General features: G+C 46.1%; 1 protein-coding gene across 1 annotated transcript in view; it reads left to right on the forward strand.

Moving 5' to 3' along the window:
• The first annotated feature begins 1,623 nt into the window (after positions 1 to 1,623).
• The window catches only part of MYCBP2 (MYC binding protein 2), a 419,800-nt gene continuing 403,987 nt past the window's right edge, over positions 1,624 to 17,436 (forward strand). Inside the window, exon 1 of the mRNA XM_065413662.1 lies at positions 1,624 to 1,907. Within this exon, the coding sequence (XP_065269734.1) occupies positions 1,624 to 1,907 (284 nt within the window). The remainder of the gene's footprint in view (positions 1,908 to 17,436) is intronic.

The raw sequence follows: 17,436 nt of genomic DNA on the forward strand, positions 1-17,436 counted from the left end.
CTGCGGCTACAAGCAGCCACTCTCTGGCCACCCAGCTCTGAAGGCAGCACAGACGGAAGTATGGCAATACCGCTACCCCCTTAAAAATAACCTTGCGACCCACCAGCAACTCCTTTTTGGGTCAGGACCCCCACTATGAGAAATGCTGGTCTCCCCCGTGATATCTGTATAGTATAGGGTAATAGCACACAAAAGACCAGATTTCACTGTCCGTGACACGAATTTTGTAGGGCCCTAAGTATCAGTGAAGTGGAACCTAGGCATCCTCTCCTTTTGCCTTATCTTTATAGGCCATCATGGTTTAGCAGTAATCTGTAAAAACGGAAGCATGAAGGAAGATGGCTGGAGTGACAGTAGTGGAAGTCATGCGCCAAATCTGACTAATTGTTTGTTTTGCTCCCCTATCCAGTTAATTGCCATTTGTGGGGAAAGCTGGAAAACAAAAAGGCAGCAGCAGGCAGGTTCTGGTAACAGAGAGAGATCAAACAAAATGCCAGGCCCCTGGCTGCAGCAAAAATGGGAATTCCATGGCAAAAATGATGAATTCTGGGGTTAGAAAATTGTGGAATTCACATGTGAATAGGACAGTTCACACTTCTTAAATGCATTGTTTCAGACTCAGGAATCTACTACTTCATTGGATTATGCTCACTTTTAGGTTATTTCTGCAACTATAAGGACTAGAAAGGTAGTTGTAAAATGAAAGCTGAGACTCTGTATCAAGGACTAAATGCTGTGACTGGAATCACTGAAGCTGTAAAGCTTTGACGACTGTGTTGCCAATTCTTGTAATATTTGATGTTTTTCTTGAAGTCCCAACTGCTAGAATTTGCCATACCGTGCCTGCATGTTTATAAAGTGCTGACCACAATTGAGCCCTGATCTGCTAGGGCACTCAGACATTAGTGTGATGCGTGCTTTGTGTATGTAGACGAGTGCACTTGCATACGTGTACGCACAGGGCTGGGGAAGACTGAGTGAGCAGCAGCCTCCCCTATGTCCGCCGCTGCAGGGTGGCGGCAGCTGGGGGCTGGAGCCGGGTGCCCAGTGCAGCAGGTGCGAGCGCGCGGGAGACTGGTGAGAACTGAAGGGCTCGCTCCCGGATTTCCCGGGGAGGGGGCGTTGAGGGCTTTGTCGCGCCTGCGCAGTCGCTCCGTGTGTGTCTGACACCCGGAGGGGGTGGGGCCGAGGTGGCTGCGCGGAGGGCGGCGGCGGCTGTGAGAGAAACTCCGCGAAGGGAAGCAGCGCCGGCCTCGCCCCCTGCAGCGGGAGTCGGGAGCGAGCGAGCGGCGCGGGGCCCCCGGGACCCCAGCGGATACACAAGCTCGCTCCGGTCCCCAGCGCGGCCCTTCCGGGACCGGCCTCCCCCGGCAGGAGGGGGCTGCGCGGTCGCTGCGGGCGGGTCTCCAGCCGGAGGAGGCGGCGGCAGGGCAGCGGGGGGCCGCTGGGGGAAGAGGTGTCACTGCGCCCCCTGCCCCGGCCCGATTGGATGAGTAGCGCCGGGGCCGGTGTTGGCGTTTGCGGCCTCCCCATGGCCGGGCCCCGGCGTTGAAGGCAGCGAGAGCCGCCTGTGTCCGTGTCTCGCCGGGGAGGCAGCTCAGCCGCCAGGGGGCGGGGAGAGGGATGTGCGCGGCCGCCTCCGCCGCAGGAGCCGCCGCCGCCGAGACTGGGGCCGAGGGCGGCTTCTTCTTCTCCTCTTCCCGCGGGTCCTGCCCGGCGGGGGCCGTGGGGTCCGAGGAGGGCTCAGCCATGGGGCTCGGGGCGCTGCCAGGGGCGGCGGGGCCGCCACCTCCGGGCTGCAGGGACCGCTACCAGTTGCTGCTCTCGGGCCGGGCCCTGGCAGACACATACCGGAAGATTTACACGGCGGCGCTGAGCGACAGGGATCCGGGGAGCCACACGAGCAGGTAACGCACCCCAGGTCTCCCTCTCCCGGGCCAAGCGGGACGCCCTCCCCTCAGCCAGTAGGCAGCTACCTGGCATGTCATGCCGTCTTCTTCTTAGCTGCCAGGGCGGTCCTATGATAGAGGACTAATGCGACCGTTCAGGGTGGTAATGTACCCCCATTGCTACCTAGGGTGTCCGCAGAGGGAACCCCCGGCCTCCCACCTGGGCAGGTAACGCACCCACTCACCATGGGCCCACCCGGAGTCAACGGGCAGGTAGCGCCCGGCCCCCAAGGACCCAGAGTTAGATAACGAGCCAGCTAGGGAGGTAGTAACCCCAAAATCCCGAGGGTCTGAGGTACGTAATACCTCCCTCACTAGAGCCTCCATGCAAATACCATTCCTCCAAGGGGGGTACCTGGTAACAGAGCTCACTCCCTTATTCCTCTCTTGCTGGAGTCCCCCAAACAAATCACCCGGCCTAGTGACTACTTGTGGCAGGGTGATTCTGATAGGTAGTATGTCTAATTTGCTGTTTCCCCACCTGGGTGGGTAATGCACTCACCCTGCAGCTGAGATCATCCATGTGGATATTACACCCTCACCCTAAGGCAGTGCACTCAGCTAATGTACCACCACTTGGACCTCCCAGTTAGGTAAGGTGCCCATTTCTTCTGCCCATACCTGTGTCTCTGAGCTGCTACCCCCTCTATCTACCCTGCCTCTGCTACCCAGCTAGCACATGTAATCCTTGCCAGCCAGCTCACTTGGTGCTTAATGTTCATCCTGCTCTACCCAGTTCTCTGGGGCAGGTAAGGTACTCTCCTCAACCGGATCCACCTTGGCATGTGTTGCACCTACTCTCTAACCCCCAGACAGCTAAAACAGCTGGTACCTTCGGCTCCTGGGCAGGTGTGAGGCCCTCCATCTAAGTTTTAGTCTGCCATGGACAGGCATGTACTGTGCCCATTCCCCAGTCACTGTTCTCTTCCCAGGGCAGTTTCCGTGCCCAGGTATTTTGATTTAAGGCAAGATGGCGCCTCTTTGGGGACCTATGCACCTAAGCCTGCTTCCTCCGCAACCCTGGGCCAGGAACTCTGTCTTTACACCAGGTATCATGCTCTCCCCCTCCCCCAAGCCCCTGTCCCCACTTTGAGGCTCATCCTCCAACCTGTTCTCTTCATCCTAGACAGGTGCTCTCCCCCATGGTCTGTAATGCGCTGGGTGGGGAGAGGTGGAGAGGATGCAGGATTAAGGGTGGGGGCTATCACACCAGATGGCCTTCTTTCCCAGCAGCAGCAGCACCTGGAGCATGTGATGTGCTAGAGAGATGGGATGGGGGTACAGGCACACTACATACTCCATCCTGCCTAGCAGCAGCTGTGTGAGGTTGCGTGGGGCAATCTGCAGCAGTGGTGGGGAGAGGGGAGGCCAGATGTGGGTCCCATGTGGGCTCCGGGGTCGGTTAGGCAGAACCCTGTGGGGCTGTTGGGGGGAAACGGTGGCTGGTGCAAGCTGGGTTCTAACCCTCCATTCTCCCACTGCTGGAAGTGGGAGTCAGTGCATGGTGGCAGCGGCTGCTGAGATGCTGCTGAGACAGTATGCAGCGGGGTATTGCCCAGAACCGGGGGTGGGGCAGAATGGGGCTCACCCCAACCAAAATACTTACAGCCCCATTTGGGATTAGGGCAGCCTTGACCGTCCACGTGGCTGTTTCTTGCCATGGGCTGCAGTTTAGGGATGTGCGAATGTTGCAACTTGCACAGGGAGGCTGCAGTGCCTGATTCTCCCATTCAGCTCTGAAGGGGATAGGCGTTAATGTGTACACTGACAGCTTAGGCCCTGCTGCTTCCGTGACAGCTGTGGAGTCTGTGCTCAGAGTCAGCAGTGAGTTCCTGGGGTGCTGGGTGTTGGGTTTGCCACCTGAAAATGACCTAAGGGGCAGGAGTGAGTAGGGTGCTCACCTCTTCCCAGGCTGGGTCACAGCGGGGGACCCGCTGGTGGCTGCTTCTTCGTGCACAACAAGGGAGAATGTTGTTGCGATGAATCCCTTTGGTTTCACCTTCCGGGTGAGCAGGGTCTGTGCTCATCTTTCACTCTTACCCTCGGAGATTGCTGAGGATTTCAGTGACATGTTCACCTGTCTCCATTTGGAGACCCTCCTAAGCACAGGAGGTGGAAGGGTGCTGTATTTATTCACATTCTCGAGTTGAATTAAGTTGTGACATAGGGTGAGCAGAGCCAGTCACAAGAGAAATATTAGCTCTGTGAACCAACTCCTTGACTAGTAAATGCTGGTGAAACATTAAAATTAAGTGTGTTTTTACAGTTTGACTTTACTTACTCAAATTATGTCCCCCCTTCGAAAGCACAGGGGATCCAATAATTAATTGTAGCCAGTGTGTCTATGAGAGAAGTAATTTTGCAAACTACAAGAATAATGCAACCTTCTGATTTATCTGTTGGCCAGTAGGCGTCTCTGGGCCCTGACCTTTAGTGTGTGTTTTTGTGCACCACCTCATTCTGTCCCATCTGTATAACCAAGAAACTGTCATATTTCAGACTGCACCTGTGAAAATCTTGCTGCTCTTGTTATGCCTGGAATTCTGTGATTCCATGTTTCTCTGTTTTAATATTTTCTTCTCATCATGAGCCTTAAAAATCAGTTTAACCTGTTCTGGGACTACAAACATTCATAGGAAATTCAGGTTCAGCCTTAATTATATGGTTAATGCAAGGTGTCGTGAGAGAGTAGAATTAAAGTTTTTCGGGTGTCTCAACTCTATGTTTCCACACCTTAACACATTTCGATTTCCTTTAAGCTTAACATTAATTCAGATTTATAATGGTTGGTTTTGGAATTATTACAGTGATTGCCATGACTTTTACTCTTAAATTCCAGATATGTCCTCTCTCTTTGAACTCTGGTTTAACATAGTTTTATTGTTTTAAAATTAAAAATGTCTTGCATGAACCTTAAAGAAGAAACAAATTTAAAGACGATAGCTTGTGGTTTCTCAGAGTTAAAAATGTGTATTGTATCAATCTTAAACTATTTTTAAATTGTAAATTAAGGCCAGATTCACTGGTATGTTTTGACTGCTTTGAATCACTTTGGAGCAGCACAAAGAAGCCAGAATATATTAGTCAGGTCAATAAGATTTACAGCTGCTTTGTCATTGGAGCACTGTAAGCAACTACAGAGTACTGTACTGCTGAATTTAGCCCTTATTTGCTAGTGTCATCCATGGAACTTTTTAAGAGCAGGCACAATTGTTTCCAGTGCAGTGACAACAGCTAAGCAATCTCCCCATCAGAACTCTTGACCCAAAAAACCCAGTCTTTCTCTCACCACGAACTCATTACAACCAAAATAATTGTGGCATGCAATTTCTCTGTAGAAGAAAAGTGGTGATAGTCTGAGTTACCACTGTCAGAATAGTTAAGTGTGTTCTAAGTTATTAACCTCACGCTGCCTGTAGTTATAAGTAGAGCTGGCTGAAAAATTGAGTTTTGAATGTTTTTGATTAAAAACAGGGTAAAATTTTTCTCTAAAATATTTGCTAAAAAGTATTCATTTTTCATCCAACTCTAGTCTTAACTAGATGCAGTAGTTAATAACTTTGACTGCATTAGGTTGTAATTAAGCTAACATAGACTATATGTGAATTTTTAACTGAAGCCTGCTGTTCCATTATTAAAATCAAATAGTTTAAATTATGACCAAATTTAGGAGTTGATTTGTAAATTCTCAGAAATTTCATTCTGTATTCAGAGAATACTGTAATTTGGGGCACGATACGCTAATTTTCTTGCATAATGGAGATACTGAATCTTTTTTTAAGTGCACAGTTACAGCTTCATTGTTACAACTGAGTTTAAGTAATGCCTCTGTTATAGTCAGATTTATGATAAAAGCTTGCTTTTTACTTTGTTTTGAAAAATTAGAAATCAAAGCAATATTAGATTGACCAAGCACTGCCAATGGGCCTCAGCAAGTCTAAGCCAGCCCTGGCGACCCCATTAAAACAGGGTCGCGACCCACTTTGGGGTCCCGACCCACAGTTTGAGAACCCATGATCTAGACATATTATTGAAAAGTGAATCTAGTTTTTTAAAAGCTCAGGTAAGTTTTGACTCATTTGCTATAAATAAGGCTACGTTTTAGTCACAGGTATTTTTAGTAAAGTCATGGACAGGTCACAGACCGTAAACAAAAATTCACAGGCCCGTGACCTGTCCATGACTTTTACTAAAAATACTTGTCGTGACTAAGACTTGGGTGGGGGGGCCATGGGTGCTCTGGGGGGGCAGTCTAGGGACCCCGCTGGGGGTGGGGGTGCCCAGGACCCTGCTGGGGGGGGGGGTCGGGCCATGGCCCGACCCCTGCTGGTGCTGGCGGAGGAGGGGCTGGGCAGCGGTGCGGCATGCGGCCTGGGACCCCTGCTGTGGCTGGAGGAGGTGGGGCCAAGTGGTGGCGTGGTGCACGGCCCCGGAACCCCTGCTGATGCGGGGGAGGGAAGGCCTGCGGTGCGTGGCCTGGGACCTCTGCTGGTGCTGGGGGGTTGGAAGGGTTTGGCGGGCCTGGCAGGGGCTTCCTACCCGGGTCCGCGTCCCTGCAGCTCCTAGGTGGCGGAGGCAGGGGCCAGGGCAGGGGCTCTGCTGTTCCTGCCACAAGTGACAGCTGCCGCAGCTCCCATTGGCCAGGAACCGCAGCCAATGGGAGCTGCAGGGGTGAGGCCTGCGGGGGTGGGGCAGCATGAAGCGTGGACTGACCCCTCCGCTGCGTAGGAGCTGCAGGGGGGCTATGCCAGTTGGAGTCTGGGAGTCCCCCACCCTGAGGTAAGTGTCCCCATGTACCCTCCAACCCCCTGCCCCTAGTCCTGAGCCCCCTTCCACACACCCAAACCGCTGTTGCTGGCCCAAGGGCTGCCTGTTTCGGGCAGCCCCTGAGCCAGCACCAACCGCTGCGGAAGTCATGGAAAGTCACAGAATCCGTGACTTCTGTGAGAGTCTCGCAGCCTTAGCTATAAAATATATTAATTTAACATTAATCTATAGCTGTCTTTCCCTCAATTTAGGACTTTCCTGCTCCTTATGTTTGTACCTCGATATTACACTGCTTAATGAAAAGAAGCTGATTTTGGTTTTTGGTTTTGAGTATCAGTTCTTTGGGTTGGTTGCCAAAGGATACTGTTAGACTAGCACATCCAACCCTCTTAATGTATATCTGTACATTCCCTGTAGCAAGTTGTCAGCTATTACAAGTTTTTTTTTTTTGTCCCTCTCCCCCACTTCCGTGCAGTTTGATGAAGAATGTCTACAAAGATGCTTACTACCTTCAGACTTTGAAAACTTCTGCTTGTTTTTCACACTAAAAGCCAAACACCACCTGTCATTTTTTAAAACATCAGGCTGCTTTTTACCTTGAGATTCAGAAGTTTTTTAGTTTCATTGCTTCAGAACTGCTTACAATGCTATAATGCAGCTTGAAAATACATGAGTCATATTTAGCCAGAAATAATGGACTGAATTATAGATTATACAACAATTATAACATAGTTAGACACTGGTGTTTCTTGTGAAAAGTACATGCATTGTATGACCACATTTTCCATTCCTTTTGTAAAATAAGATATGCGATCCCAGGGGTTGGCAACCTCTGGCACGTGGCTCACCAGAGTAAGCACGCTGGCGGGCCGGTTTGTTTACCTGCCGTGTCTGCAGGTTTGGCCGATCGCGGCTCCCACTGGCCGTGGTTTGCCACTCCAGGCCAATGGGGGCGGTGGGAAGCTGCAGCCAGGATGCGGCAGGTAAACAAACTGGCCCGGCCCGCCAGGGCCGCGTGCCAGAGGTTGCCGACCCCTAGGCTAGCCTGTTCAGAGTTTATTTTTCTGGCTTAACACTATTAGACTAATTTACATTACATTATACATTGATAATTGTATTTTATTGGAAAACTGACAAAAGTTGTTGAATTCAGAGTTGTTGTAGCCGTGTTGATCCCAGGATATTAGAGAGACAAGGTGGGTGAGATGATATCTCTTATTGGACCAACTTCTGGTGAGAGAGATGAGGCTTTCAACAAGTTATGTAACTTCTGAATATTTGAGAATCAGTGATATTCTAGCAGACTCTTTAATTGTAACTTTTATACATCATGTTTTAATCTTTTCAATTTATTGTGATGTTAGTTAATCCTCTTCAGTAGCTGAATGCATTTATTTTTTTTAGGCCTGTTTCTTGTCTTACACTAGTACACAAGGTGTACTACAAGAGGATGTGTACTTTTTAAAGGTGGGTGGTAGAAATTTTGACAAGGCTTAAGAGTTTAAAAGTTGATACACCCTGCTATTTAAAAGTACATTAATGACTGAAGTAGTGGAGGAATCAAGTAAACTGATTCATTGTAAAATTTAGTAAATGTTGGAAAGGGGCTTTGAGGGAAAGAGATGTAGAAAATCATAATTTGAATAACTACTTCTGAAGTCAAAGCAGTTTAAAGTGATAAACTGTGCAATGAGTGATTCAAAATGAAATGAGGTATTGAGTAATTTTAAAAATGATATGACTTGAAGTGTTGGGTTGACAGTGGGAACATAGAGGTTATACGTGGGGCTTTGGAAATTAGAAGAAGATAGTTTTGGCAAATGAAGAGGTGGAACAATCCTGACTAGAAATCTAGAAATGCTAAAGGGCATTTTTGTCTGCTTTTGTGGTCTTGATTCCTAACACTTTCTTTAAAATATTTTAAATTTTAGACAGGAAGCATTTATTTTGGAGGGGATCAGCTGATTTGTTGAAACTGCATTGTGTAGGGATTTTCGGCGGTTCTCAAACTTCATTGCACCATGACCCTCTTCTGACAACAAAAATAACTGTGACCCCAGGAGGGATGGCCAAAGCCCGAGCCCCACTGCCCTGGCTGGGGGGCCCAAAGCTGAAGCCCAAGGGCTTCAGTCCTGGGTGAGGGGCCTGTAACCTGAGCCCCGCCGCCCAGGGCTGAAGCCAAAACCTGAGCCCTGCCGCCTAGGGCTGAAGCCCTCAGGCTTGGACTTCAACCCTGGGTGGTGGGACTGGGGCTCGGGCTTTGGCCCAAAGCAAGTCTAACGCCAGCCCTGGCAACCCCATTAAAATAGGGTTGTGACCCACTGGGGGTCCCAACCCGTAATTTGAGAACTGCTGGGTTAGATTAATAATAAAGGGATATGTAAAGCCATTTGTGTTTAAACTCTAGTTCAAATCTAGTTTATTTTGGAAGTGACCAAAAGTAGTTTCACTTTGACTGCTGTTTCGTGGCAATTTTAAAATGAGTCTGTGGTTTCAGGACAAGCCCTCATAGTTACCTGTTCATGTTGCTAAGTGGTGACATTTTGCCTTTGTTTGCTGTCTGTGAGGTAAAGGAGTGGACAGAGAGAGCAAACTGCCTTCTCATTTCTCACGGTGGTTCTCTGTAGTTACTGCTGAGACATGCAAGTGAGGCAGGATAGGGAAGTTTGTGCAGCAGTCTTTTTTTTTCTTTTTTCTTTTTCTGTACCTGCTTTGAGGAAGTATGTTTTGTCAACAATGTATTTTTTAAGTATTAAAATTGATTTTTTCCCCTCCCAATGTGTGTTGTAAATTATAATACAAATTGAAAAGATTGTCGAGTGTAATATCTTGTTTTGAAGAGTGATAAGTATTGTGAGCAGCACATTGTGATACATCAGTTTTTTCCTTAATATTGCATGCTTGTTTTCATTAGAAGATACTGATGATTGGGTCAGTGTATGAGTGCTGTGGGGTGCTGGTGGCCTGTTATATGCAGGAAGTCACACTAGGTGATCTGGTTGTCCCTTTTGGCCCTAAACTCTGATTGTTATCTAATCTTTTAAATAAGAGTTACTTTTTTGTATCAACATCTTTCTTTTAAAAAAATTTCTGTATGGAGGGGAAATAAAGAAGACAAGCTTAAATGTATGAAGAGGTGGAAAGCCTCAGTGTAGCTGTTTGCGGGATACACTGCTTTTTGCTATCCAGCCATTTTCACATTCTTTTAGTGGATTGTCTCCCTTCTTCCTGCCTTGCAGTGTGGTTGGGAGTTACAGTAATCAGTTTCAAATTATTTTTTTGCTTTTTGAAGACTTGTAATATTAATTTCTGCATGCTCTAATAGTGACATTTAAACAGCTTACAATTTTATGTATAGATGCTATGAGAAGCTCAACACCCCTTCTATCATTCTCTTACACAAAAAAATGCATTTATAGTGCCTGCTGTATGTACTTTTCAGTTACCAAAAAGCTGTGAAAAGCAAGAGCATGACAATTTAAGAAATGTCTTGGTTAACATTAACTAATTTGTCCATTTTATTAAAAACAGATTTATTTAGCTACGGGGGAAAAAATCTGAAACATGTATGCCTTCTAATGTGTGTTAAAATCTTCAATTGCACTTACATTGTTTTTCAAAAGCACTGTAAATGACCCTGCCCTTTTTGGGAAACCATGTCCTGCAGACCTCTGTAGTCTTGAGGTATTGTGTTTGTGGTAATACCATCTGAAATTCTAGTGATGTCAGTCCTACTGAGCTCGACTGTCATCTTTTGTCAAGTAACCTGCAATGAAAATTGATCTATTTTCCTAGTCCAGTTAGACTTAGGGAGATATTAATTTTGTAACTAATGGAATGTGATGGTTAAGACCAGCTCCTGCAGACTCCCACAAGGGGATTTCATTTTTCTTTTCATAGTTAAGAATAGAGGAAATATATCAAGACTTGATAAGAGATGGGGCCAAGACAGTTATAAAATAATCATCTCTTCTAATAAGGGATCACACTTAAGGTTTTGCCCTGGTATCTACCCATATAACATCAGCCCAGAAGAGGACTTTGTATTTCATGATTCAGGTGGTCAGACTCTGAATACTTTATGTACTAGTAACCCATAGAATGCCTACTTGTCCAGTTCTCTTGTCCAATCAGATTCTTTTTTTCTTTTAGGGTGAGCATTTGTAGTTCAAGGTTCTTCTGCATGATGCTCTGCACCTTCACTATGCGGGTGATTTTGTTGGAGAATCTCTGGCTTCTCATCTCCACGTGGTTGGTTGGTATAGGCAGAATCTGAAATGGAGGCAAGTCTTTTGTGAGCTGGGTAGAGTATTTTTACCTATAATCTCAAATCAGTGATATAAAAGCTCTTGAATCAATTTTTCTGTTTTTCAGAACTATGTTATCTGAGGAATACTTTTGATATCTAGGTATGAAAAATACCTTATTTTTATGTCTTCTATCCCTGGAATGCTCCAGTTAATTCCATCTGCCATACTTCCTTCCTTTAATTCCTTCTTAAACCCCTCCCTTCTTCATTGGAGTTTCATTAAAAAATATATCAGAAAACTTTGGAGGCGCCATACATGTGTCTTCCAAGTTGCTGTCTTACCCCATAGTTCTCTCCTTTCTCTTCTGCTCTCTCCCCGTGTTTTCATCTCCTTCTGTCCCCATCTTAGTTGACATCATAATCTCTTAGTACAGAGAATCCAGTCTTAATCTGTTTTCATAGTGTTATGTACATATGTGGTCCTATAGACATTGTATACCAAAAAATACATTCTTTTAATGTTAGTTTTTTCAAAAGTTAGGAAATGCCAGAATTAAATTTGCCCATGGAACTTCAGTTCTACCTCCATGTACATACGGAGTTATGATGCAATCTTTAGTGACATGATCGCTTATTCTTTTTTCCATAGGACCCTGCCTTCTTTGTAACACTGGATGTTTGGTACTTATTGAATGAGACAACTGTTCAATATTTCTCTTCATTTTCGTCATTCAGTTTTTAGGACCATGGTTCATTACCTGCACTCCATCCAAATATGCACCGAATAAGATTTTTTTAAACTCTTAGGGGCTTTTCCATTGCACTTATTAACCATACTATCTTAGTACCTTGGAGTATTTAATGAATTTATATCACAGCAACTTTGAAATAGGAAGTAGTAGTTTTCCATTTATAGATTGTCCAAAATGTGCAAAAGAATCCTCTGATTTTTATCTTCGTGATTGGGTGCTTATTTTGAGACAATACCTCTGAAAAATCAGGTACAGCGAGTACCTGCTGATCTACTTGACTTCTGTTGAAGTTGAGAGCTTAGCACTTTTGAGTCAGGCCACCTGTGAGTGTTAAGATGAGCACCAGAAAATGAGAACCACACACTTAGCGATCACATCTTAGAACCAATTTTTCAGGTCTTCACAATTCATAGAATTTAAGGCCAGAAGGGATCATTAGATGGTCTACACCACTGGTTCTCACTTATTTTTTTTCATGGATCGCTTGAAAATTGCTGAGGGTCTTGGGGACCACTTAATGATCTTTCCAAATGTTGTTTGTACCGTTAGCTAACTATTGTAAAGCGCTTTGGATAAAAGCGCTATATAAAAAAACCTTAATAATTATCATTTTTTTTTTTGTCCTACAAATAAAATACACAACTCATATTTTAATATCAGTAGTCTTACCTTCCTAATGCGATGGATGTGTCCTCTCTCCCCTGCTGCGGCAGTCCCCGAGCTGAGGCTGGGAAGGAGGGCCAAATCTTCCTGGCAGCCGCAACCCTGGAGCTGGGGAAAGTCGCCTCTTTCTTTGCCTGCTGCAGCCCTGCATATCCCAAATTCCCCCCACCCCCGCTTCTCACCCCACTTCCCCCTGCCACCACTTCCCCCCCAAGGCCACCACCTCACCTTACATGTGCGTATTCTCCAGGGTCCAGACACCTAATTAGTGGAGCTGTGCCTGCTCCACTAATTAGGTGGGTGGCCCTTCATTCTCTTGTGTGTGGCCACCCAGGTGTGCACCTTAGAGGGAACTATCCATGGACTACCTGAATGGAGCTCGTCCACAGACCACAGTTTGAGAAGTCTGGTCTAGACTTATCTGCTGGTATCTCACAGGCCATTAAATCTCACCTAGCTATCTCTGTATTGAGTCCACTAACTTATATTTGACTGTAGCATAATTTGTTTGGCTAAAACCTATCTTCAGGAAAGGCATCCAGCCTTGATTTGAAGACATCAAAAGATGGAGAAGCCTCCATTTCCCTTGATAGTTTGTTCCAGTGGTTAATCACTCTCACTTTTAAAAGTGTGTGCCTAACTTGTTAATTTGTCTGGCTTCAGCTTCCTGTGGTTGGTTCTCTGCTAGATTAAACAACCTTTTAGTTTCTGGTATTTTCTCCCACAAAGGTACTTACACACTAGTGAATTCACCTCTTGATTTTCTTTTCAATAAACTAAACAGATTAGGCTCTTTAAATCGTTCACTGTAAGGCATTTTCATGAGTCCTTGACTCATATTTGTGGCTGCTTTCTGCTCGTTCTCCATATGGACACCAGAACTGGATGCAGTGTTCCTTTGTCATTTTCACTGATGACACATACAGACCTTTACTCCTAATTGCTACTCCCCTGTTTACACCACTAAGGATCATATTAGCCCATTTGTTGCAGCCTTGTACTGGGTGGGTGTTATGTTGCTGGTCTTCTATGAGCTCTGAATTCTTTTGGAATCGCTGCTTTCCAGGATAAAGTCCCCCATTCTGTAAGTGCGGCTTCCGCGCCTTTTTCCTATATTTATATCTTTGCATTTGGCTGTATTTAAATGCATTTTATTTGAATGGGCCTGTCTTATCAAACAATCCAGATAGCTCTGTTTGACTGTCCTGTCTTCATTATTTAGCATTGTGCTAATCTTGTCATCTGCAAATTTTATCAACAGTGATTTTTATATTGGCTTCCAGATCATTGATGAAAATTTTGAATAGCATCAGGCCTAGTGCAGAGCCCTGAGGAACACCATTAGAAACATCCCCTTTGACCACTACTTTTTGAGATCTGTTAGTTTGCTGGTTCTTAATCCATTTAACGTGATCTTTTTTTAAAAATTAGAATGTCATGTGATACTAAGTCAAACTCTTTACAAAGTTTGTGTATTACATGTGCGCAGTTACCGTTATAATTTTGTAATCATACCAAACTTATAATCTCTTCAAATAATGTAAACAGATATATTTGACAAGACCTATTTTCATAAAACCATGTTGTCTGGCATTAATTTTATTCCTGTTCTCTACTAATTAAGCCCTGCAGCAGACTTTACATTATTTTGCCTAGCATTGATGTCAGGCTAATGAGTTTATAGTTACCCAGGTCACCCTGCTTCTGGAATTTCCCTGGTATTTCAAGATTTTTTTTTTTTTTTTTTTTTTTTTTAAATTATCACCAACTGTCCAGCGATCTCCTCAGCCAACTCCTTAGAACTCTGGGGTGCAAGTTATCTGAGCCTGCTGATTTTTAAAAAGCATTTATCCCTAATAGATGTAATGTGCTCCTTTGTTACTAATGTACTGGAAATTACATCATCTTCATGCCATACAAATTACACCATCCAGCATCTTTCCAAATACAGAACAGAAATATTTATTGAACATTTCTGCCTTTTCTTTTTTAACAGTTTTGTCATGTTCATCTATTAATGGGCTTGTACCATTGTTGGGTTTTCTTTCATTCCTAATATACTTAAGTTCGCCTACTTCTTTTTCTTAGCCCTATCTGATGTTTCCCCTGACGTGTTCAGCTTTCCTTATCTGTTTTCTACAGTTCATAATTCTAATTATATTTATTACTGTATATTTTGCCTTTTTTTCTTTTTGCTATGTTCCTTTTTTATTCCTAATTGCTTCCTTCAATTTGCCACTGAACCGGGAGGAACTTTTAGACAAAGTTGTCCTCTTTCCTTGATTGTGGAATTGTGGCAGTTCTTAAAGAACTCCAAATTCTCATTCACCTGTTTGTATATAAACTTTTCCTTAGGTCTGGGAAATTAGCTCTTGTGAAACACCAAGTGTAAATAACTGGTTGGGACTGTTCTGTTTGCCCATATTGAATGTGTACGGGTCATGGTCACCGGTTTCTCAGCAACCAGCAGTTTCCAGTCCAGTGATTAATTCATCTTTATCCATCATAATGAGGTCCTAAATAGTTAATTTGTGTTGGGTGTAACACCTATTTGTGTTTAGAAAATTATCATGTATAATTTATAGAAACTTAATGACTTATTACTAGCTATATGAGACTTCCAGCATATATCTCCTAAATTGAAGTCCCCCATGTCTTTCACATATTAGATAGGTACTTAGCATGTAACTCATTCTGTTCACAAGCTTGATTTGGTGGTCTGTTGCAGATCTCTCCCCCCCCCCCCCACTAGTTCCCCTTTATTGGCTTTGTTAATTAGCACATTGAGCCATATGCATTCAAGATCCTGTGGACAGGGCCTGCTCTAGGCACCAGCAAAGCAAGCAGTTGCTTGGGGCGGCAGATTTGCAAGGGGCGCAAGAATCCAGCATGGGAGTTGAGAACCAACAGGGGGCCCTGGGAGCTGTAGTTCCTTGGTTAGCTCCCTGCCTATAGAGCCAGCCCTGGAGCAGGGAAAGAACTACATTTCCCAGCATTCCCTTGGCCACTAGCAACAGGAAAGGGTGGGGGAAGGAGTATGGAACTGAAATCTGCAGCTTGCTGTGAATGGTAGGAACAGAGCCAGCTCTAGGTTTTTTGCCGCTCTCCCCCCCCCCCCCCCCAGCCCTAGGCTCTCCCCCCACCTGCACCTCCTGCCGCCCCAGCCCTGGGCTCTTCTCCCCCTTCCCCCCCCCGGCCGCCCCAGCTCTGGCCCCCATCCGCACCTCCTGCCACCCCAGCCCTGGGCTCTCCCCTGCGCACACCCCCTGCAGCCCCAGCTCTGGCCCCCACCTGCACTCCCCTGCTCCCCCAGCCCTGGGCTCTCCCCCCCCCCCCCACCCGCACGCACCTCCTGCCGCCCCAGCTCTGGCCCCCACCCGCACCCCATGCCGCCCCAGCCCTGGGCTCTTCCCCCCCACCCGCACCTCCTGCCGCCCCAGCCCTGGGCTCTCTCCCAAAAAAGGAATTGGGTGGACTAAATGGACGGTGCACCTCTCTATCTGAAGCCTAGCAAGGGAGGTATGTGGATCCCACTAGAATTTAAAATGAAAAGTAAGGGAGGGGAGGCTCTGGACCTGGGCAGCTTTAGATACAGTACCAGGCACTTAGGAGGATTTCCACTTCTGAGCCATGGAAGCAGAAATTGACTTTTCCTTTCCAGATATAGCTAATATTCAGAAAGGGAATCTAGCACCTGCCTTCCAGATTTGAACACCCTCAAAATTCAGGAGTGCTCAAGCTCAATTTGTGCAGCTGTTATTTCATTTCCCCCAAACCAAATATACTGATCCACTGTAACTTGCTGTAGAAAAAGTAGAATAAATTGAGCAAGAAATGCTTCCCAGTGGTTATTAGGACTGGAATTGCTATTTTCAACAGCCATTGCTTTTTTTTTTTTTTTTTTTTTTTTTTTAAAGTTTTAGTTTTATTTGTTTAAAAGGAAGACCGTGATAGTGCATTCCCCATAGAAACACAGAATGGAACAAAAGAATAATAAAGGCACCTCAACTTTTCCTCATTTATGTAGGACAGTCTTATAATATGCATCCAGATATCCTCCAGTCACACAAGCTGAAAATTGTTCCACTTTACTGCAGTTCTGTAACCATATGGGAACCAATCCTGTCTGTGTTCTGTGCACATCCAAAATTCCTGCTGAATGACCCGCCCTGGGAGCGAGTTACCAGTGACCCAGGGCTGGGGCGGCAGGAGGGTGCAGTTGCAGGAGGGAGGGGGAGAGCCCAGGGCTGGGGTATGGGGCAGCCAAAAAATTTTTTGCTTGGGGCAGCAAAAAACCTAGAGCCGGCCCTGCCTGTGGATCTTCGTTATCAACAGCTCTGAAACATATATACATTCTTAATATATCCACATGCAAAGCACTTACAGAATGGGTGACAGTATCCTGGGATATAGTGACAATGAAAAGGATTTAAGGGTCTTTGTAGATAACTAATTGATCATGAGTAAGGCAATATTTTAGTCATGGGTATTTTTAGTAAAAGTCACAGACAGGTCATGGGCACTAAACAAAAATTCACAGCTGTGACCTGTCCATGACTTTTGACTATATACCCCTCACTAAGGGGGAGGGCTGGGGCAGATTCCCTACCTGGTTTCTGGGAAGCAGCGACTTCCAGTTCCTAGCTGCACATGCTGCCTCTGCTCCACCCCAAGCCCCGGTTCTGCAGCTCTGGCTGGGAACTGCGGCCAGTCGGAGCTGCGGGGACAGTGCCTGTGGGTGGAGGCAGCATGTGTTGATAGGAGCTGAGGGAGGGGAGTTCCTGTCGCCCTTATGGGGAACCCCACCGCCCTGCACCCCAATCTCCAGCCCTGAGCCCTCCCTCGCCCAAACTCCTGCTGCCCGTGCGACTGGCCCAGGAGCTGCCCGAGCAGCTCAGGTGGCTCCCAGACCAGCCACACTGCTGCAGAAGTCACGGAGGTCACGGAAACACTGAGCCTTAATCATGAGCTCCCAGTGTAATGCTGTAGCTGAGAGGGCTCGTGCAATCCTTGGATATATAAGCAAGGGGATATCGAGTAAGAGTAGGGAGATGAT

Source organism: Emys orbicularis, chromosome 1 (genome assembly GCF_028017835.1).
Source record: "Emys orbicularis isolate rEmyOrb1 chromosome 1, rEmyOrb1.hap1, whole genome shotgun sequence".
NCBI classification, from domain to species: Eukaryota; Metazoa; Chordata; order Testudines; family Emydidae; genus Emys; species Emys orbicularis.